A 23,949-nucleotide genomic window follows, 5' to 3' on the forward strand; every position below is an offset into this window, starting at 1 on the left:
TGCAGGGTGAAGTTATGCAAGTTTACAAATATTCAGTCATGCAAAAATAGTCCGACTCAAACTTTTAGTTCCGTATATTGATCAACTCTAGCTTCTGAATTCATCCATCTTGACAGCTACATGCTAAAATCTGCTGAAACCTTAATGCTTTACATCAATAAGAGGAGCTGTTATAACCCAGTGCTTATAAATAAAGTTTGCACAGCTCTTGGTCTCCTCAAATTAGAGTTAAATATGAGTAAACATAAAATACAGATGTTTCCACAGAAAGCAACACACAGACGCCTCACACTGGGGGATCTGAGATGGGCGGTGCAAGGGTCAGTGAGTTCTCACTCTGGGTGTCCTCAATTCACACAAGAGCAGAGAGAGAGTCTTTGATTTACCAGGCCGCTGCATGCCTCCGTCCACACCTTCTGCGCTGAATGTATTGTGTATTTGTTTTTTTTTAGGGCATGACTTGGAATCCAGGATGGTGCCAAGTTGATAAGTGCAGCTCCACCAAGCTACGTGAACAGGCAGGTCTATGCCAGGTGAACCCTGGCTCGGGCATTCACCCTAAACACGTTTGTGCAACATGTACACAAACACATGTCAGAACCTCCCTGCAGCGTTCTTGCCTGCCCAGTCTCCTCTGATTTATAGTGATGAAGCTTTTAGTATTTGAATGCACTTTCATTAACCTACAATTACACTATATGCCCAAAAGTATGTGGACACCTGGACATCACACCTATGAGATTGTTGGACATCCCATTCCAAAACCATGGGTAATAACCATGTTCCCTCCTTTTGCAGCCATAAAAGCTTTTCATTCTTTTAGGAAGGCCTCCTATAGGATTTTGGCTTGTGTCTGTAGGACCTTGACCTTCAGTCAAAAGACCATATGTGAGGTCAGGCACTGATGTTGGACGAGAAGACCTGGCTCACAATCGACATTCCAATTCATCCCAAAGGTGTTCAGTGGGATTGAGGTCAGGGCTCTGTGCAGGTCACTGGAATTCCTCCACACCAAATTCTTCAAACCAATTCTTTATGGACCTCATGTTGTGCACAGGACACAGTCAGGCTGGAAGAGGAAAGGGCCTTCCCTAAACTGTTGCCACAACGTTGGAAGCATGCACTTGTCTAACATGCCTTTGTATGCTGTAGCATTAACACTAACGTTCACGGGAAACTAGTGGCCCAAACCCTGAAAAAAAGCCTCAGATCATTATCGCTCCTTCAAACTGCAAACGTTACTGTTGGCACTATGCATTCCAGTAGGTAGTGTTTCCACTGCACCAAAGTCCAGTGGTGGTGTGCTTTACACCATTCCAGTCAACACTTGGTGTTGAGTATAGTGATCTTAGGCTTGTGTGCAGCTGCTCAGACACGGAAACCCATAAAAGCTCCATAAAGCTCTCAACGCACAGTTCTTGTGCTGATGTTGCTTCCAGAGGCAGTTTGTAACTCTGTAGTGAGTGATGCAACAGAGGGTAGTTGATGTTTACATTCTACATGTTTCAGCACTCAGCAACCCTGCTCTACTGTCTACTACTGGTCTAAGCTGTTGTTGCTCCTAGATGCTTCTATTTCACAAGAATAACACTTATAGTTGAACGAGGCAGTTGTAGCAGGGCAGAAATTTTATGAACAAACCTCTACTACAGTCACTGAGCTCTTCAGTACGACCCATTCAGTTGCCAGTGTTTGTCTATGGAGAGTGCACGGTGAGGTGTTCGGACTCAGGATCGAACCAGGGAGCAGTGCTACCTGCTCACCACCATGCCGCCCTCAATTCATAATCACATTGTGAAATGAAATTGCATTGAATCATGAGGTCCATAGATATTCCCACCCCCTAGTGTTTTAATCCAGGACAGAATGTTGTTATATAAGCAGCCAGCCACTCAGCCACTCATCCGTTCACTTCCTCTTCGGCTGTGGGATGAATCCACAGCATGGGCACTGCACTCCACATTGCCAGGGGGACAAGGCCAAGTGAGAGTCTCTGTTCACAGTTCCTGTGTCAGCGTGAAGCTTGTGTGTGTGTAAAAGTGAAAAAAAAAAATGCTGTGCTGCATATCATAATGACCGTGACCGAGAAGAGGGGAAGTACTAGGATGAATCAGAAACAGTGAGTGTGTGTGTCGATACCTGATGTCAAACCGTGCCGAGTGAAGTAGCAACTGAATGAAAGGCTGTGAGTCAGCAGGAAGTGAAGGATCCAGGGCGTTCTATGATCACTGTGTTCTGTCATACGAGAGGCAGAGGGAGAGATTGTAGATTATAAATGAGCTGGTTTAAGCCCTGGACTCTAATTCTAGGGCAACACTAGCCTTTATCCTAACACACAATCGTATCTCCCATTGCACTCCAGTCCTACAGGTAAACAAATACACTTTTGGCTCAGTAACTGGAGTCAATGTGGGATCCATTCAGAATCATAACAGGCAGTTTTTTTATTATGTTCATGGTGCCACTGTGCAGCTTCAGCCTGCATTTCAACAATGCTAAATTAAAAAAAAAACATCTATTCAAGAAACAATGTTAATACACACTTATCGAGCACTTTATTAGGAACACTATATTAATACTGGGTAGGGTCTCCGTTTGCACTCAAAACAGCCTCAATTCTTCATGGCATGGCTTCCACAAGATGTTGGAAACATTCCTTTGAATGGAGATTCTGGTCCATGTTGACATGACACGTTCTACCACATCCCAAAGGTGTTCTACTGGATTCAGACTGTGACTGGAAAGAACATTGAACTCATTGTCATGGTCATGAAATCAGTTTGAGACAACTTTTGCTTGGAGACATGGTGCATTATCATTCTGGAAGTAGTCATTAGAAGATGGTAAATTGTGGCAGTGAAGTGATGCACGTGGTCAGAAACTTGATGGCACTCATTGGCATTGACAGGCCAAAAATGTGCCAAGAAAACATTCCCCACACAATTGTGTGTGTATGTGTGTGGGGGGTGGGGGTGGGGTTAAAGCTGATTGATTATTAATTGGAAGGTCGGGGGTTCGAGCCACAGCACTGCCAAGTTGCCACTGTTGGGCCCTTGAGCAAGGCCCTTAACTGTCTCTGCTCCAGGCGTGCTGTATCATGGCTGACCCTGCGCTCTGACCGTAGCTTCCTGACAAGCTGGGGTATGCAGAGAAAAGAATTTCACTGTGTGTTGTAATGTATATGTGATTAATAAAGACTTATTATCATTATCATTATCATTATCATTATTACACCACCTCCACCAGCCTGACTGTTGACACAAGGCAGGTTGGGTCCATGGATTCATGGTGTTGGTGCCAAATTGTGACCCTACAATTTGTATACCTCAGAAAATCAAGATTCATCAGACCAGGCTACATTTTTCCAGTCTTCAACTGTCCAGTTTTGGACAGTGCCCACTGCAGCCTCAGCTTTCTCTCCTTGGCTGACAGAAGTGGAACCCGATGCGGTCTTCTGCTGTTGTAGCTCATCCGCCTCAAGGTTTGATGTGTTGTATGTTCTGAGATGTTTTTCTGCTCACCACAGTACAGAGTGGTTATCTGAGTTACTGTAGCCTTTATGTCAACTTGATCCAGACTGGCCATTCTCTGTTGCCCTCTCTAATCAACAAGGAATTTCCGTCCACAGAACCGCCGCTCACTCAATGTTTTGTCGTTATTGCACCATTCAGAGTAAACTCTAGAGACTGTCGTGTGTGAAAATCCCAGGAGATCAGCAGTTATAGAAATACTCAAACCAGCTCATCTGATACCAACAATCATGCCACGGTCAAAATTGAGCTGAGATCACTGAGATCATGCTTTTTTCCCATTCTGATGGTTGACGTGAACATTACCCGACGCTGCTGGCCCATATCCGCATGATTTTATGTATTGCACTGCTGGTACACGATTGACTGATTAGAAAATTGCTTGAATAAGTAGGTGTACAAGTGTACTTAATAAAGTGTTCAGTGAGTGTACACACTCACCAATGCCAACAGGTCTCCAAAATACACTTACATACTCCAGGTTCAGCGAAATGTAGCAGGGAATTTCAACCCAACATAACTGAACAAAAACCTGAAATAATTTTAGATCTCTCTTTTTCTCTCTCTCTCTCGAAGTTAATATGTAGCCAATTCATCTGCTGGAATGCTTTAGGAGGTGGGAGGAAACTGGAGAACCCAAACCCACTTGAACATGGGGAGAACATGCACAAAAACTCCACACAGAGAGTAGCCTGAGATCGGGATAAATCAGTTACTGAAAATGACTGAACAAATGAATGAATGTTACATAGTGCTACTGGAGACTTCTTGCATAAATTTTAAATAGACATTCTCCTTACAGAAAGCTTCAACATAGCAGCAGTTGTGCATATTTGTTTGTTAAATTGCAACACTACTTATCTTTTTAAATGTTTATTGTTAGCCATAAATTATGGGAGTATAAAACAACTGTGATTTTATTTAATTCAATTCAGTTCAATTTTATTTGTATAACGCTTTTTACAATTGACATTGTCTCAAAGCAGCTTTACAGAAATATATAAACACAGGATACAGATTTTAAGTGTGTGGATTAATCCCAATTGTGCAAGCCGGTGGCGAAGGTGGTGAGGAAAAACTCCCTAAGATGTTAAGAGGAAGAAACCTTGAGAGGAACCAGACTCAGAAGGGAACCCTTCCTCATCTGGGTAACAATCTACAATCTAAACTATACAATCTAAACTACAGTCAGAGCCATGTCGAACACCTTCTGACCAATCATAATCAAGAATTCAACAGCTCTAAGGTTACATACATTTCTATGTCATTAATAACAAATTTTAAAGTTTTAAGTTGTACATTTTAATGTCGATATTGCACATAAGATTCAAACAAAATTCTGTCAGGCTGTTATGCAAATGTGGACATTTCTGGTAAGCCTTAGGTTTAACATATAAATTTTGGTAAAGGTTGTGATTTATACACCTGTCTCTTATGGAATTTAAGGACTTAAACATGTCCATTTTATGAACACAACTAGACTCAGAAATATACCAGTAGGATATGTAACTAATTATGAAACATATGAATAGAGACAGATATAAACTGATATGTACTGGTCGCCAATTAGGTAAGTTTAGCAGGCTCAGCAAGATCACACATGATTATGATTAGTTAATTAAACCGAAAATTCCTTAGCCATTTGGGGAGAAACTTGTTAATGAACTGATAAGATATTGAACAACTGTGTTTACTGTATTGAACCACTGTAGGCCAACAGGGTTAGTCCAGCTCCTCCCTGCTCTAGCACACCTCATTTAATGCATCAGTAAATCACCAAACTGCACTGGACTCTAGCCTTTCAGGACTGGAGTTTACACCTACAGATGAGTTTATAATCAGTGTCTATCTGATCTGTGACAGACATATGAGCATGTGTTTTAAGTGTTAGATTGTCTAGACTGAACCAGAGCAAAAGGATGGAGAGCCTGAGAGAGTGTGTATGATGAGAATGTGAGACAGAGAGCAATATGTCATCCTTTGCTTGTGTCTGTATGCAGATGACAACAGTAGGGCCTGATTGGTCCTTTCTTTCCCTCCCCAAACACAGTCACTGCTCCTCCCTTCAGCGTCTGCAGAGAGCCAGAATCACAATCCTACTACGTCACAGACAAACCAGCACAGCTGCACACAACACAACACACACAATAGACACGTCTTACTATCCTTGTGGTGTCCTTCCATTGGCATAAAACTTTTGAGTTCATATATTTGTTTGTTTTTAATACAAATTGTGTGTCTGTGTGTGTGTGTGTGTGTGTGTGTGTGTCATTCTGACATTTCTTATTTAAACAAAATAAGACATTAAAAAAATTGAAGTGAATAACATTGATTATCTCGTTACAATGGCACCTCTCAAGGGGTTGGATATATTAGGCAGCAAGTGAACGGTCGGTTCATAAAGTTGATGTGTTGGAAGCAGGAAAAATGGGCAAGCGTAAGGATCTGACTTTGACAAGGGCCAAATTGTGATGGCTAGATGACTGGGTCAGAGCAGGTCTTGTGGGGTGTTCTTGTTATGCAGTGGTTAGTACCTACCAAAAGTCCAAGAAAGGACAACCGGTGAATCGACGACAGGGTCATGGCACCCAAGGCTCATTGATGTGCATGGTAAGCGAAGGTTAGCCCGTCTGGTCCAATCACAGAGAAGAACTACTGTTGCACAAATTTGCTGAAAAAGTTAATGCTATGATAGAAAGATGTCAGAACACACAGTGCATTGCAGTGTTCTGCTGGGAAAACTTGTGTCCTGGCATTCATCCGGATGTTAGTTTTACACGTATTACCTACCTAAACATTGTTGCAGACCAAGTACATTCCTTCATGCCAACAGTATTCCGTAATGGCAGTCGCCTCTTTCAGCAGGATAATGCGCCCTGCCACACTGCAAAAATTGTTCAGGAATGGTTTGAGGAACATGACAAAGAGTTCAAGGTGCAAATTCCCCAGATCTCAATCCGATTGAACATCTGTGGATTGTGGACAAACAAGTCTGATCCACGGAGGCCCCACCTCACAACTTACAGGACTTAAAGGATCTGCTGCTAATGTCTTGGTGCCAGATAACACAGCACACCTTCAGAGGTCTTGTGGAGTCCATGTCTCGACAGGTCAGAGCTGTTTTGGCGGCAGAAGTGGGACCTACGCAATATTAGGCATGTGGTTTTAATGTAATGGCTGATCGGTGTATAATGCTTAGAATAAAGGCACCAAATTGTATGTTCCTGTAGCTTCAGTGTACCTTTAAATCTTTACATTAACAAAGAAAAACACATGGTCATTGAGCTTCTCTTAACTACACTATTCGTGTGTCTAGGTGAAAGATACATAATGAAACTCAATTTCAATTTTTTGTTTAAAAAACATTTTTGAGCGTGTCACCCCAGTGACTATGAAAGGTCATTTTTTTCTGAGTGTAGGGGTTTTCTTTTTGGCTCCTTTAGTTCCGGCTAGAGGTGAATAAAGTGTGGAGTATTACCAAATTACTAATCGTAAACACACCACACAGACACAGTTTATGTTCGAGATAAAACTTCAGTTCCTCTTTCTTAATAACTTAATAACCACAATTTAATACCACACACTGAACACAGGGGTGAAAAATACATCAGCAATTATACTTAATCACTATACTAAAGTATTAATACATTAAAAACATGTATACTTATTTAATTACTTTTCCAAAAAACAACAACAACACTTTTTACTCCTTATAGTTTTATTTAGACCTTCAAAGTATTCTGTATAAATCACAAAGGTCTCTCCTCTCAACAAGCCAACTGCTGCGTACTATACTTAAATCCAACAGGCTCCGCTTGGCATCTAATTATTTCCCTTCATAGCGTCCAATCAGGTTCATCACTGTAGATAAAAATATCAAGAATCATGTCAGTTTGTTATCGGCTGTGACCTTGTCATGTTACACTATAGTTTGTGTTATACATCCGTGTGTGTCTAAATATGACCAAACCATGGCTCACCCGAGGATGAGCATCCCTGACCCTCCTATAAAATGAAGTATCACCTTTTCCAACCTTGAAGGCATGAACTCTATCTAATTAGAAAATGCATGTTAAGACAAGTTTAATTAATTTTCTAACATTAACTAGCTATATTTACCAAAGTTAGCCTGTTTTCTTTGCTAATGGCAGGTTCCAGTAGCTAACATAATAGCATAATAGGCTAGTCAAGTCCAATTCTAGTTAATGGTAAATATTGCAGACTTGATGTTTTCAAACAAAAGCGCATGGTACGTAGTAAATTAAACCAAAAAACTTTTCACATGAAAACTTGACATTAACTTGTCTATTTTCATCAGTTACTTTTGAAACTTTAATACCTGAGAACATTTAAAAGTAGCAACTTTTTTTTTTTTTTTTTTTACTTTCACTTGAGTACATTTTGAACGAATACTTCCATTTTTAATTAAGATTTTGACATTAACTATACTTTCTCAGAACTTTTTCAACTCCTGAACAATCAATAGCTGGCCACATCCCAAATCTTCCTCAGGCTGAACCAGAGTATCTGCTGAAGCTGATTGGACAATGCATGGCTCCCAGTGTAGACAAGACCCGCCCACCGTAACGTCATCACCAAGGGTCTCGTTTGGCACATGTGTCTGCTGTTGAGAAAAGAGAAGTTCTGTGTGTGTGTACAAGCTGAGAGACAAAGAAGGGGGAGGTTTTTAGAGACACTAAAAACAGCACAAGGGTCTTTTACACAACTTGCTTACTGTTTAACCTTCATACTTCAAATCATTTTCTTTGTTGTCCTATGTATTTGAACGGTCTGCTTTTCTGTTAGCATGTTTTGTTAAAATAAAGTGTTGGTAATTACACAGTAGTTGTTAGAAACAGAGAGTAAGAGTTGAAGGGGCTAAAGTGAGGCGAGGGAGAGGTAGACACATTTCTGGCTTGTGTGCGTCAGGCTTTTCGTTCCCCTCCCATTACTCATAGTGAACAAGCAGCTGCTCCCACTGCAACAGGAAGTGGATCTCAATGTTTTCATTCAGGCATATACACACTCACTCACTCACTCACTCACTCTCTCTCTCTCTCTCTCTCTCTCTCTCTCTCTCTCTCTCTCTCTCTCTCTCTCTCTCTCTCTCTCTCTCTCTCTCTCTCTCTCTCTCTCTCTCTCTCTCTCTCTCTCTCTCTCTCTCTCTCTCTCTCTCTCTCTCTCTCTCTCTCTCTCTCTCTCTCTCTCTCTCTCTCTCTCTCTCTCTCTCTCTCACACACACACACACACACACTTATACATTCCTGCTGTAGTCTGACCAAAACACAGACTGGGCTGGTCTGAGCCCATCTTTGCCAGCTGGTAATTGCTGCTAGAAATGAAAGAGTTGAATGGTCACTACTAATGCTACAAATCATTTTAAGAAAATAACAACAAACAGGTCAATTTAAATATTCTCAAACATTTATTGAGTAGTTTTCCAGCATTATCAATAATTTACCAGCTGGAAAATATGGTCTACTGGCATCTCCAGCTCTTCCTTTGTTTTGGCAGCTGGTAGACGGTCAGACCAAACTGGATTTTTCAGCAGGACTATATTATTTAAATCACACAAATATCTCTTGCAGTTCCACAAACCACAAACTTACATGATCCCTTTAAAAGACCCTGTGTGTGTGTGAGTGAGTGTGAGAGAGAGAGAGAGAGAGAGAGAGAGAGAGAGAGAGAGAGAGAGAGAGAGAGAGAGAGAGAGAGAGAGAGACTGGTGAGGGTGGACAGTCATTAGTTTGCTGGTTAATATTTCAGTGTTCTGGGAGTGCAGAGTGTTCCAGCACAGCTCTCCACATCCTCACACTCACCTCCCTGAACAACACTGACCTCTAGGGCCCAGGACTAGGAAAGACTCAGAGACTCCATAGTGAAGTCTTGGTATTAATCTAACATGTTGCAATTTGCATGACTTCATGACTTTTGATTGGACTTGAGCTTGCATATACATGACCTAAAACCCAGCATGGATTTGCACTTGATATATTATATTACTGAATTTAGTATGTTCTGATATGTAAACAGGAGAAGGAAATAAATGTTTCTTCAACACCAACTCTTAAAAGGTTTCTCCAGCTATGCTACTATAGCCTAATTGAAATACACCCTGATGAAACGAATAATCTGCTAGAACCTAGCTTGGATAAGAGGGTGCGATGACTTGAGACTCAAGGTAAGTAACTGGACTACGATTGAACCCGTATATCCGATTTTCCACCACCATATCCAAACTTTTTTTGAAAAAATTACATCCAATCAGATCATTTGAATTGTGATTTTAAATACTTTCATTAAAAGAAAGAAAAAAAATCAGAATCATGAGGTCAAGAAGTAAAATACATTTGCTTAATTTCTGAGTATTGCATTCTGTCTAAATAAACTTTAATGGTTTAAATAGTGATCTATAATTACATAAGGGTTCAAAGAATAGTCAAACCACCAAACCAGTCTAAATCAGTCAGTATAAAAGCAGTCTTGGATGCTCTGCATCTGCCCTTTTTAGCTAAGAATCTTTTCCGGCACCGTTCCTTTATAGAAAGTTGAGAATAACAGTCTCCCCTTTCTTCTGGGTAGCTCTTTTCCCATTTCATGTAAACAATTTGACTATGGAAATACATTAAAATTAATACGACACATGTACTCACACTGGTACCATTAGACACCATACCAAACAGGTATACAAATGTGGACACAAACTGTGTGACTGCATTTCCTGAAATTGTGTATTGTGTGTTCCAGCACGTGACTGTATGAGATACCTGTTAACCACAGGATTATTACAGGAATAAAATCACCTCAGGCAAATGGAAATAACTGAGTTCATCCAGTAAATGATCAGGCATCTCATCAGGCCATCAGTCAGAAATGGTGAATAAAAATTTGTTATTAAAATGATGTTCAGTAAAGGGGGTTAGGGTATATACATGAGATTGGGTTAATAGACAGGCTCAATCTGGAGTGACACAAGGACTCGCTGTTACATCTTACCCTCATCTGGTAATGCTACTGTTTATTATATTTCTCAACTGGTTTTAAATGCTTCAGCTAATATGCTTTCACAGATTACCAAGAACCAATCCTGTGGGTAGAATATTTAAAGCAGGCTGTTCAGTGTAATAAATGGAAAGTTATTGATGCACAGAGAAACCAAATTGATCCATATTCATTTGCATGCTTGACCTTGTGAAAGAGCAACACAGGAACCATCTGAATAAGCAAACACTGGGACAGTTTTAACACAGCTCTCAGTTTACATTCTGTACAGATAATAAAGTGTCTTCAGCAGGGCTTGGTGATAAACATTACAGGTATGTGACGGATGATCAGTTCAGGATTTGGTTTGGCAGTGAACTGAGAGGAATGGTACACGAGGAGGACCAGGTGGAGATGGACTCCACAGAAATGTGGTACATCATGACTAGAAAGCAGCAGCTCCAGAGTCGGCATACTCTCCTGCTGGAGCTGCAGGGGTTCCTGAAAAACAACAACTTAAGAGAAGGTAACCAGTCTTTTGTGTGCAGCATTTTGGTCATCTAGAAATGATTTAAATCACTGTGATGGAAATGTACAAGTATAAGGAAATGTATTTGAATCCTGTAACCTACTTACTTAAGGGCGAGACAAATGAGTTTTACACATTGTTTATTGCAAAAAAGGTGTGACAAAAATGTACAATTTTTCTACCTAACCTACATTTCGTTCAAAGGAAGTGCTTAAAAGAGTGTCTGGATTACTCTAGAAAATGTTTTGATTCAATCATGTTGCAATTTTAACTTTTCATTTGACTCACCCTTGAATAATAGGCTTTACTTTTAACTTGTGTTTTATTCAATAATATATTTATCTGCTTACTTAATGCAGCTAAATGATACTGTAGCTGGCAGGAAGGACAGAGTAGCATTGCAACCGCATACCTCCAGAGTCCCCACTTTCATCCTGAGCTCAGGTTACTGTCCGTGTGGAGTTTCATATGCTTTCCCCATGTTTGTGTGGGTTTCCTCTGGGTTTTTTTTTTTCTTTTTTCATCCTCTGCATCCCAGTAGTGGATTGGCTATGCTAAATTGCCTTTAGATATGAATAAGTATGTGAACGTGTGTGAGCATGGAGCTCCGTGATAGACTGGCGACCCACCGAAGATGTATTCCTGCCTCGCTCTCAGTGTTCCTAGGATAGGCTCCGAATCCAATGTGACCCTGACCAGGATAAAGCAGTTAGTGAAAAAGAAAGAATGAATGAATGAATGCTACTGTTTATGTTCCAGACAAAATAAAACAGCAGGTTTGTGATGAACAAATATTAAAACAAACAGGGCTACAGTAACATGGTTATGCTGCACATCTGCAACAACCAGCTCCGAGTTGTGTTTTAGTTCCACATGGTAATAGTATCTACTTTTAGGAAGTTTTATGCGGAAAGAGGACAAAGAACTGTCTGAGCTGGAGCAAATAGAACAAGAGTTACAGGCCCTGTCCGAGAGAGAGACGGAGCTGAGAAACGAAAAGAAACAGCAATCCACCATCACAGAAATTACAGAGGAGTCGTCTGCCACTGGTATGTTTCCAGAGCTCCTCTTTAAGTGAGCAGTTTGTGTGTGTTTAGACCTAAATGATCCTATATTATATATCATTTAACTACTTTATTCTGAACCCTGACAAAGAAAGTGCTCGCCTGTATCAGCCTGTAACTACAGTAGTACACAAGATTTCCAGGAAACAAAGTCCTCAGACTGCTTTCACTGCTAACAAAAGACTTATCTGAAACTTTGTGTGCTATATGCTGATTTTATTACCTTTATTACATCTCACTTCTAAGAGGGGCATTTTTTTTTTTTTTTGTTACACACAATGTAATCAAATTTTTACCCATTTATTGGATGAATTTTCCTTTTAAATGATGGCCCCTTTTACTCGATCATTAACTGGTCTCTTTTGAGGGGTGGAGAATATCTCTGTATGCGTATGTCACGTCAGACGCTGCGCGAAATAAATAAATAAATAAATAATTTTAGTCAGGGAGCACGTGTGTATCCCTGACCCAGAAGCCTCATATGATCTCATAAGTCTAATGAAATTTTACGTCCTTGGAGACGGCGAGCTTTGATCGATTTGCAAGTGACATGCTGAAGATATAAGAAGTCGAGTAGGCATCAGTTAGAGCACTGGGAAGCCCAACATGGGCTCAGCAGAGGGGTGGGGTCAGTTAGAAGAGGAAGGCTTGTCAGTGTTTTCCTGACAAACAGCAGCAGGATCTAAAATGTACAAAACTGTTCCTTTAAGTTATCCCAGTTCATTTTTGTCTGCAAAAAAAAAAAAAAAAAGTTCAACAAAACTTTTAACACCCCCAGAAATACAAGCGCAAACAGTACAATATATAAAAACTCAAGCAGAAGAAAAAAGAAGATCCAATTACTTCGAGTGTGCGTCTTTCCGAACTCATGAACATAATGTAATAATGTTGCATTTCCCCTTTCAGTCCAGAAGCCATCAGATGAAGAGCTGAGCCCCACTACACCTGAACCAGGTACTGCAGTGTCACCTAAAAGGTCAAATACTTGTAAAAGAGTAACACAAAGACTCAATAATGATTTCCTGCCACAGAGGTGGTCAAGGTGGTCGACCTGTCATTTTCTCCAGCTACGGTGCAGTGTCCCACCTGCCAGCAGCACGTTACCACGGAGATTCAATATAAAGTGGGAAAAACATCCTTCCTCCTCTGCTATCTATCCATACTGATGGGGTGAGTCACTAGGTCTCTTTATATCAAAATTCAGAAAAGTAGTATCTACCGAGTCGAATCTCAACAGCACCGTAAAGTTTCATTTCAACACCGTGAAAGTAAGCCTTTTTCTGGTGTACATACTTAACAGTAGTGCATGTTTGTATTTAACCTACCATTCAACACTTGCAGCTGTGTAGGAGGATGCTGCCTGTTGCCCTTCTTTCTGAACTACTTTAAAGACACCTGCCACTTTTGTCCCTCCTGTCACACGGAAATCAACATCGTCCCTCGGATCTAAAGCGTCCACTGCGATTACAGCTGTCCCCAAAAAGTACTGGCCTATAAGGAAGAGATATGGTTTTAGGATGCGGGACGTCGAACAACCGTGGACTGAAAATCTCACTGAAGCTTATTTTACTGTACCGATTTACCCTTCGTTGCATATTTGAACATGACAGAATATTACATTTCCAAACATCAAGAAAATATTAACATTCATATTATAGATCGGTATTATTGATCAATTTGGATATAAATTCAGGCACTCACACATTTACATTGGGAAGATACAAGAATAAAAATATATTTTACTCGCATATTAATTTTGTGGTAACTAGACACTGTTATTAGATTCGTACCTTTAGTAACGTAATGTTACTAAAAAAAAAAAAAAAAAAAGGTTCTTCTCACTTCCTTTAAGAACAGAAAGTTTGCTTATATCTAGTGTAATATCCGTGAATGCATTTTAAGGCCGGTTTAGTGTACTCACCCAAATTCTGTACAGGATATACAGACTACGGGAAAGGCAAATAAGATGGCAAATGAGCTGGTTAATCAGTGGTCAGGACACAACAATATATTGTGTATGTAGCCTTCAGTCAGTGTAAATATGACCACACATCCAGAACATATAGGATTAGACCTAACTCGACCAAATCCCTTGTGAACACTGCAGAATATTAACATGTTGAAACATATCCGAAACACGTTCCGTTTCATATATGTTTGTTCTAAGCTGTAAATAGATCTCTGTTGTAAAAACAAACAAACAAAAAATAAATAAACCCCACAGAAACGCTTTTTGTACTTCATTCCTCTGGTATATTTAAGAGATTCTGAAACATTCTCTACAACAGTATGTTCACAATACAGCAAAGTGAATTGACACATAACAGCGTATGTATACTCGTATCTTTTAAAACTATTCACAAAATAGAGCTTATGGATGCACTAAACATGTATAAAAATATGTATTACATCCATTCCAATATGTACACAATGTGCAAAACGTATGGCATACAAATGATGAGTGCTCCTCCGTTTGGAGGATGTAGAGAAGTGGTAGTCATCAGGTTTATCACCCAGTATTGTCACCACTGATACTTTACACATTAACAATGTCGATAAAAAGTATTACGTTTTGAAAATAAAGTCCAGCAGTAGAAAATGGGACCAGCCGAATGGTCAGGTAAAACAAGTAACAATTGCGCAAAAATAGAAAGCGGTGAAAAATGGGTTGGCTCCACAAGACCACTGGATTTAAAAAAAAAAATAAAAAGAAAAAAAAGAAAAAGAAGAGGAGAAATTGGGAGTTTGCACTTGTCTGCTGAAAAAGTATAGAGGGGAAAAAAGAAAAAAAAAAAAAGAAAAGAAAGAATGAAGTGCTGCTCAGCCAGCTGCCTAGTTCATGTGCTCAGTCACGGAGGCTAAACTTTATTGTCCGCGCTGAGCTTTAGTATCCTCAAACAGACTAAGCATTAACGCAGACAGTAACTTAAGACCAATGCAATGTGCTGAGATTTACCACATTCTGCATGCATTACAGTATCAAATTAAAGATGATGAAGTTATTGCTTTGCTCTTCTTATGTCAAAGTTGAATTGCCTGGAACGCTATAGCCTCTTCAAGTTTTGTGCCGACACGATTTCAAAGCAAACGTTAACCTACTTTACAGTTTGAGTCGACTCATTAAATACAATTCCCCAAACAATTCATAAACCACTTACATTAAATGGCATTATGCATGATTTATTTGGCCTCTTTGGTAATTATTTCATAAATTTATGCTTCAGTATCAGCCCCAAACATTACATCAGGCATCACTGAACTAAAAAAAAACAAAACAAAATAAATAAAAATCAGGCCATCAACAGTAAAATGGCAATGTATCATTGAGACTTATTACACATTACTAAATACATTCCCAGATCTACAGCCAGCAATTACAGCCTAGAAGATGAGACTCATATTTGGCATCATTTTGTTTACTGAAGAGGCCACAACTTGGACGATGTGTGGGGTGAACAGTACGAAGCCATGATGCAGGAGCCTTAAGCATGTGCCACTTTGATCAAATGCGTCGAAGCTGACAGCAAAAGCAAAAATGGCTGATAAAAATCACATCTGTATCTGTGAAGGTGCTCTAATGCAAAATGATTGTTTAATCAGGATGAAACATTCATCAATGCAGGTAAAAGTGCCATAGAAAAAGTAATTCCACAAACCGACATATTTAAAGCAAATTTGGATCAAACGTACTGTTACTAGCTTCAGACACATTGTTGAGCCAGCGGTCGGTTAACACTGAGGAGTCATTGATCCGGACAAGATGTAAAACTTCAAATAAAATAAAAAAAAAAAGGCATTTCTCTTAGAGCTGGTGAAAACATCAAACTATATGCTAACATTCCTATACAAGTGAGACCACTCTAGATAAACACAACTCAATAAACAGAGTCTGGTCTCAGAGATGAACCCGGCGAACTGCTTGAGAAGCAAGTGCGATTTGCAACCGAACTCAAATCAAATAATTGTACGGAAAGTGTTTTAGCTGATTAAAAAAAAAAAACACACACAAAAAAAAAAAAACACACAGATCACAGAATCACTTGTAGTCGCATGCTGCCGAGGTATTTCTTCTTTTCTTTAAAATCACATACATGTTTTCATTTAGGCTGCCATGTTTGTTTGTTTTTTGCTCTTTTTACTGTGCGCAGAGCAGTGTTAAAATGGCGGCACAGTAATACATTAACAAACAGTGAAACACAGACGTATCAGACAGTGCACACGCACACACACACACGAGACAAAGACAATAAATGTGGCACAGACAAAAGGACAGAGACGTCATCAAAAAAAAAAAAAAAAAAAATGCAGACCAAACGGATGGACTTACAGGATCTAAAAATGGTCATTGCTGAGTTTGTGAAGGAATAAGCGTGTGAAACTACTACTGCAGAGGAAATCAACAAACCAGAATGTATCCTTTTCTTTCCTACTAAACTGCCACTAAGCTGCCAAAAATGTTTAACATGCAGTGTTAATGATAGCAAAATATGGCGCATGAATATCTTAAACACTAATGGCGTCACCTGGACCTCTGGCTAACAGTTAAAATGGCCTTAACAGTGTGAAGCTTTACAGAGCCCAAGCACTCATCCAGGCCCAGGTGCATCTGAAAACTCAAAAAGAAGGAAAATCAGAGGCACAAAGAGTTGCACAAAGAGTCTACATTTACCAAACCCTGTGTAAATAAGAAGAACAAGAAGTCTATATAAGTTATAGTGCCCTTTCAGGCTGCATGAACACCACACCCACTGCTCTTAGTGTCAGCTGTCAATTTTGTTCATTTCCTATAGCAGTATCCTGTCCTAGAGTGCGACAGCACTGAAGAGTTCTTCTTTAAATCTACCGCATTGAACACCTGATTCAACTCCTCCACTAATCAGCAGGGCCTTCGTGAGCTGAATTTGGTCTGAAGAGAGAAAATATATATAGATCACTGAAGGGCTGTGACCTCCAGGACTAGTGTCGGATACCCGCGTGCTCGTTAAAAGAGCGCTGCATCTTATTGAGGGTTGTTCCATACCCCAAACGAATATTTACACCATCCTGCGTGGCGTTATACATTATAGTTGTATCTTCACTATATGGTACACACGAGCTCTGTAGTTGTTAGAGGACTGGCCTCGCCAACCAGGCAACATTCCTCATATGTTCTTATTGACGTCAAGTGTCTGACACGCTCAGTTTCTCACACACACACACACCCTCCTGCGCATACACACAAGAATGGCCTGACACAACAGAACAGTTTTGTGAGGAACCATTGTCAGACTGAGCATGGAAGATGCAGAAATCTACCCACTGATTTACCCGGTTGAAATATACAGGGTGCCTAGTAAAAACAGGTGAATTTGAGTTTACGGGATAAGCAATCCATGTTTTTCTTTGAGGACCAATAGAATAATGGTGTCAGTGCACTAATCTGACCAATACAATGGTTACTGTCTAATGTGGAGTCAAAATATCTTTAATAGAATTGTGTCCCAATTCAAATGGGTTAAAATTGGCCACAAAGGTATTTCTAGACTGCGCAGAGAACAACTGAGTCAATGGCACATGACTATGAAGAGAATAGTATACAGGATCATGCTGTTAAAGATGTGTTCCCACTTTAGATGGCACAGAAAAGAGAATGTAGCCTGCACCAGAAGTAGCACATGGATGGCCCCTTGTTCCCGTAGCGCCATATTAGGACATTAGTCTGAATGATGAATGAGACAAACTGCAGTACACTACAGGACAAGAGCAGAGGAAACCTCTCACATCATCTACTGAGCCAATCTGTGCTCTGCTTTGAATAAACTAATCTCTCCTCCCTCTCTTTTGAAAAAGCCCAATCATAGTAGTTTGTGTGTGTGTGTGCGTGTGTGTGTGTGTGTGTGTGTACGCTCACAAGAGAGAATGAGTGTGTACAGTGCTCTCAGTCCCAGTGCAGATGCAGGTCATGTGCGTCAAGGAAATCGGAGCCGATCCCCAGTGGGTCGAGGGGTCCAATGGGCCTTGGCATGGTCAGGTCCAGCCACTCCATGCTGTCCATGCCCGTGTCCTGCAGGCTGAAGGAGGAGGTGGAGGACAACGGCGCAGATGGCTCGTTGAAGCTCAACTCAGATGTGTCCATAGGGGAGTGGGGTTGGTCCAGCAGCTGGCTGTGCAGCTCTTCTAGAAGCCCCAGAGTCCTGTGCTCTGGCTCACCCTCGCACCCCAGCGTGCCCTCCAGCAGTGCCTCCAGCTGGTTGTCTGAGGCCAGCGAGGCCAGGCTGGGCATGGGCTCCACCAGCAGCGCCGGCGGCGGTGCCATCTGCACCTGAGCAGGGGGCCGAGACAGGGCAGTGTTGACAGGTAAAGTGGTGATGCTGGCGGTGACTGGCATCAGCTTAGGCACAGAAGGCTCCTGCTGACTGAAAGGGGTGATCTCTGCAGGGGGAAATGGCATTCAACAAAAAGCACAAGGTCAAGGTTGAAAATCTAAAAATGACATGAACACTACGCTTTCACAACTGAACCCATTGGCATGATATTAATATTTGTTCCCAACCTGCTTTTCAATCTGATGTCTATCTGTAGCAAATGTGTCGTAAGCGCAGACAAGAACTGACAGATTTTACTTGCGAGTTGTTTTCCGTCACAGGTTTTAACCGACAGTGTAAAACATTCATTTCAGCACGACGTATTACGGTTATATCAAACTGTCAGACAGTGGCACTGGATAATACTGCTCCTTATTCCTGAAAAACCGGTTCAACTCCTATGTAACTGTACGATTAGTACATAAGTCCATAATTATATCTAGCTGTATACTGATGTACGTAATTTAGGTATCAACTTCTGACTATGTGCACATAAATCAATTCTCAATCAATTTTGGCATTTAAGGTGCCAGTGTTTGAAACAGCAGCTTTGGTAGAACACACTCTCATATCGGTCTCATCCATGTTTCAGTGTAACATTTACAATTGTAAATGTGTCACAATGTTAAACATTTAGTGCCCGAATATAACAACTACCCTTAGACATCCATTGAAGTAAATTGGTCTTCTGTTCTTTTCACAGTACAGAAAACTCTTGCTTGTGGGAATCACGCATACACAACAGACACAGTTGATGAATTCTGGGTTGACAAATGATGGCCTATTCCTTTAAGCCAAGAGCACATACATACCTCCACTTTCAATGAGAATATCGAACAGATCATCCATTTGCTGACTGGTCGCTGTCGGGAACTGAATCACAATAAAACCACAATTAGGAACTGTTAATGTTGGTGTTAGGAACAGCAGCAGATGGAGTCTGCAGTGTGTTTGTGTAGAGGTGCATATAAATGTGAGATGGGACCTGTGTGATGGCGGCTGCTTGCAGGCTGCGCGTCTGTTTAACAGCATCCTCGTAGGGAGGTGGCTCTCGGCTCTTGGGGGCATGACTGAATGCTGGAGATGGCAGGATGAAGGCAGGCGACACCTGAGAGGGGGACTAACAACACAGCTACTTACACACAACACACACACACAAAAAAAACCCTGCGCATCGGCATAACGCATTTATAATGGCATTTGTGTTACCTTATTTAGGGGGCCGTTGGTGAGGGAGGACGCAACTGGGGAAGTCTGAGCAGACAGTGCATTCTCTGGGGAGCTGCTTGGGAAACAGCGAGGCATCTCTAGACCTGCCTGCTTCTCACTGGCACCAAATTGAAAAGCAGTCCCAGCAGAGCTACACATAGGCAGCGTCTGTGGAAAAATACAGAACAGTCATGAGACAATGATGAAACCAACCATCATACATTACTAACACAAAAAAGCATCAGTTACAGATATGCTCCATGATAAGCACTCCAAAATGCCACCATTAGAAGATGCTCAGTGAAGACGGCTCATCTAAGGGCATGTGTGGTAGTAGATGATGATAGAGCGCATCCTTTTGCTAGGGCTGTCAGTGAAAGCACCATCAGCACTTCTTTCTTTTCCTAAGATCTTGTAACACACAAGGCTGGCAAACAAACCGAGACTAGGACCGCAGGCACGCTCGCACGCCGGGCGCCTGGCACCAGTGATCGTCTTCTGATATTACTCGGGTAACCTTAGCAGAGCTACACCATACACCAAGCAGTGTGTGGAATAAGACCACTCTCTGCCATCTTACTGATGGATGACTTCCCTTTCCTATAGCCTGATCCTAAAGCCTCCATTTAATACCACTTTCCTTGATTGCGCTCTCGGACACTGATCTACTTTTCTTTCCACTTGGTTAATCATTATTCAAAAATTTCAGTCTACTCTACTGAAGAGGGAAATCAGAACGACATTGGCGATCAAATGTTTTGTAGAGCATAACTTCAGCTGTTACACCTAAATACTTCTGAATTGTTTGTTACAGTCATGTAACACAAATGGTGATGGAACCCAAACCAGTCCAACAGCAATGCAAAAATAGCTTAACTTTTTTTTTTTTAATCATTTTTTGCCCAGCTCTTCAGATTTAATTTTGTTGCTTGTGTGGATATAAGGCCCACAGCCAACCCTCTTTTACCATACGACAGCTGAACGTGATGCTTAATTAATGCTTGATGGCTTTGCACTGGCATGAAGAGGTATCGCGGCTGTTGTGGTGCTTCACTGCTGTCAGTCACCGCATGAAAATTTCAGCAAATTTCTTTTAGATGATACAGACCATAAACCTTAATACCATAATCCTTAATCCCAAAAAAATTAACTCTCCTTAAAGCAGCAGGGTGACCTGCTCTCTGCAGACTAATTTCCACCGGTTTCCATTTACCTGGAATACCACCCACCACTATACACAAGCAACATTAATCATGTGTCACGCTAATTAAGTAATCAACATGAATTTACATTGTCTGCTAAATGAACAGTCACCTGCACTATATTGTTGTGATGGACAGGCTGTGGCGAGGAGCTCTCTGCTTTGGCAGGATGCAGCGGAGTGGTCTGGATTAGTCCTTGGCCTTGAGGAGAGACAGCTGCTTGGAGGACTGGCTGTCAAACAGAACACAGATATTATAAACACACTCACAAAGAAAACAGACCATACATATAAACACAGCTTTAACGCAGGTGTTTTTTCCCCCACTTTTAAATAGATCTTGTAAGGTAAGCAAACCCAAAAGCATTGATAGTTAAGAGTACCTGTAGTTTGACATTTGTATTAGTGAGCTGGATTGTAGTGGTGTTGTTGGGTAGAGAGACTGGCAGCAGGATCTGGGTACCCGTATGCTGTGTGGTGAGCAGGGTCTGGGGCTGCCCGATGACCTGAGGCACGCCCTGGTGACTGATGAAGAACTGTGGTAGAGGGGTGGCTGTCACTGGGGCAGCGTGGCTTTTCTCCAGCTTCACTACAGATGGAGTGCTACGTGAGGCCAGTGTGCAATTTGGGATAACTGGGCTCTCTGTCTTTACTGTGAGCAGTGAAGCAGCTTGACTGATGCTGCTGTTACTTTCTGTGGAGTTCTGTGCACTCCTCTTCTCTACCTCTAGCTGCATCTTCAGCTTCTCCACCAGCCTCTGTTCCTGTTCCAGCTTCCTTAGCAGCTCCTCAATCTGACGCTGTTTCTCGTGTAGCCTCCTGTCCTGCTCCTCAGGAATAGCTGCTGGCTGGCCGCTACCACCCCTGCTTTGGCAGTGGGTCTCCAGCTGACCCTCCATAACATCCTCTCTATTGTGCACTTCGGAGGATATAGGGGATACAGGCGGTGTGGAGCTCTGGGTCTCAGGGGGCTGCTGTGCAGGTGACAGGCATGTAGTGGTGCTGGACACCTCCATGGATGTGCCGCAGGTCTGTGCGTTAAGATTGGCATTGGGAATGGATGCAGCGCTCTCCTGGTAAGGCTTAAGCCGCTCAATCAGGTCTGTTTTGGTTCCAGACACAGGCAGCCCACGCAGCTTTAACTCCATTTTTAGTTCAGCCACCTAAAGATAAAAACAACAGATAGGTGAATAAATGACCTGGCAAACAAATATCTAATTCTTGTATCGTTTCCATAAATTTCTTTCACATAGTGCACAGGATTCCAACCTTGGTTCTGCAGTACACCCTGTTCTGCACATTTTAGTGTTTACCCTGCTCTACCAGCACAGTCTTTAACACAGATAATGAACTGATCAGTTGAATTAGTGTGCGGGAAGCAGGAAAACACTAAAATGCTCACTAAAACTAGGGTTGGGAACCTTCAATTAATCATCATTCACAATACCGGAAGATAAACTTTTATCATGAAATAAACACTATTTAGGCAACATAAAGGCCACAGAGGTCATCACCTTCATCTCCTCCAGGTTGGCTGGCAGTGTGCCAGCTTTGCGGTTGGACAGGGTGCTATTTGGGCGCACCAGTGCAGCTGGAGGCAGAGACACCACAATGGAGGCAGGAAGACTTTGGGCACTGTTAATGGCAACAGTAGCACTGCTGTTCTGCCCCTCAATCACAGGCCTGCACAGGAAATAGGGTGGAGGTAGGGAGAGGCAGGAGAAGGAAATCTGTTAACAACATGGCGGAAACAATTTCCTCTGTCCTCCTCTCTCACAATAAACAAACTCGGTTGGGAACAATGCACATCAGGCAGAATAAAATGCAACGGCTCAGGTTAAATAAATCTCGCACATGTTCAGATTGAGATGGAAAAGGAAGCTAAAGGAAAAAAGTCTCATTGACTTCCTGCCATTAATAAAGATCAACGGACTTGTTATTGGAAACTAGGTAATGGGCCTAAGGCCCACTGGCAACAACAATATCAGTGTTCCAAGATATTTTCCAGCCACAGATGCATTTATATGTGCGCACACAAGCCAACTTGTTGACAAATAACGCACTAATAGTAATACACGACAGCTTTAAACACAAAATGTGACCTTTATTAAATTAAGATCTGATAGAGACAGTCAGCAGATGCTGTAAAGTGCACGGGTACATTTATTATAAAGAGTACATCAACATAACAGCAGAACTCCAGGATATAAACAAAGAGAGAGGACGAAATGAGAGTAATGAGAGGCAAACTTACTTGAGGGGAGCTGGGAGAATGGTCTGGTAGTTGTAGTGCTGTTGTTGTTGCTGACTGAGGATCTGCAGCTGCAAGAAGAGCTGCTGCTGTTGCAGTAAACGGGCATAAGAAGAATCCATAGGGGCTTCACTGGGCTCTTGTTTCTGATCTGGAGGAATGTACTGGTGATACTTTAGCTTTTTCACTCGTGGTTTGGCTTCTTTGTTTTTCTTACTACGACTCTTGTCACTAGCAGTCTTAGGCTGACTTTGCTATAGAATGAAGAGTAAAAGAAAAAAAACATTCACTTCAGATGTTCAAAATAATAATAATAATAATAATAATAATAATAATAATAATAAATATCAAGATCTTTTTCCCTCATGGTGAGTTGTAGACCAACTGACCTTGATGAGAGAAAGCACAGACTTGGAGGGAGGTGTAGTGATTGGTTGAGGCTGTGGCGCTGGAGGGCTGACTGTCTGCTCACTGGTGGAATAAGGCTTGAGAAAATCTGTAACCTGTGTGACAGGAGGGCAGTGCTGCAGCGAGGAGACAAAACGGTAAAAAGGGATGCTCTATCAAATTCACGTTCTGATCAACACAAATGATTAAGTCTTGACAATATTTCCTATTTCATTCAAAGCAGGAATGAAGAAATCACCGGTATTAAATTAGTCGGTAGTGGTGAGGAGGCCTCCATGGCCTTGGACTCCCCAGGTGAAGGTACAGATCCGTGTGACTCCTGACTGCCTGGCTGCTCCGGAGAGAACGCATCGCTGCTGTCCTCATCAAACTCCTGTGTTTTGGGGTAATGCATCTGGCCATCTGCAAAGTCAACACCAGCAGAAAGGAGCA

General features: G+C 41.5%; 2 protein-coding genes across 7 annotated transcripts in view; one reads left to right on the forward strand and one right to left on the reverse strand.

Moving 5' to 3' along the window:
- Positions 1-10,210: 10,210 nt before the first annotated feature.
- Positions 10,211-15,292, forward strand: LOC108273889 (uncharacterized). 4 transcript variants are annotated; one of them, XM_017483537.3, is made up of 6 exons: positions 10,211-10,535; positions 10,886-11,037; positions 11,937-12,089; positions 13,011-13,058; positions 13,136-13,274; positions 13,446-15,292. In XM_017483537.3, the coding sequence occupies exons 2-6, from the start codon at positions 10,899-10,901 to the stop codon at positions 13,552-13,554; spliced, it is 588 nt and encodes a 195-aa protein (XP_017339026.1). In that variant the 5' UTR covers positions 10,211-10,535; positions 10,886-10,898; the 3' UTR covers positions 13,555-15,292. The 4 variants fall into 4 exon arrangements, with proteins under 4 accessions (XP_017339026.1, XP_017339024.1, XP_047015383.1 ...); XM_017483535.3 differs by having other exon boundaries at positions 10,212-10,535; positions 10,825-11,037; XM_047159427.2 differs by having other exon boundaries at positions 10,212-10,535; positions 10,847-11,037.
- mrtfba (myocardin related transcription factor Ba) overlaps positions 13,503-23,949 on the reverse strand; it is a 34,527-nt gene continuing 24,080 nt past the window's right edge. For 2 of the 3 annotated variants that reach the window (XM_017483532.3, XM_017483533.3), the window contains 10 exons: positions 23,756-23,919; positions 23,499-23,633; positions 23,113-23,363; positions 22,373-22,541; positions 21,242-22,021; positions 20,972-21,091; positions 19,658-19,825; positions 19,434-19,568; positions 19,261-19,321; positions 15,264-18,515 (listed from right to left, as the gene is read on the reverse strand). In XM_017483532.3, coding sequence (XP_017339021.1) covers positions 18,022-18,515; positions 19,261-19,321; positions 19,434-19,568; positions 19,658-19,825; positions 20,972-21,091; positions 21,242-22,021; positions 22,373-22,541; positions 23,113-23,363; positions 23,499-23,633; positions 23,756-23,919 — 2,477 coding nt within the window. In that variant the 3' untranslated portion in view covers positions 15,264-18,021. Of the gene's footprint in view, positions 13,596-15,263; positions 18,516-19,260; positions 19,322-19,433; positions 19,569-19,657; positions 19,826-20,971; positions 21,092-21,241; positions 22,022-22,372; positions 22,542-23,112; positions 23,364-23,498; positions 23,634-23,755; positions 23,920-23,949 lie in introns of those variants that run through there. The other variant, XM_047159425.2, reaches the window with a different exon arrangement.

Source organism: Ictalurus punctatus, chromosome 13, assembly GCF_001660625.3.
Source record: "Ictalurus punctatus breed USDA103 chromosome 13, Coco_2.0, whole genome shotgun sequence".
Taxonomy (NCBI): domain Eukaryota; kingdom Metazoa; phylum Chordata; class Actinopteri; order Siluriformes; family Ictaluridae; genus Ictalurus; species Ictalurus punctatus.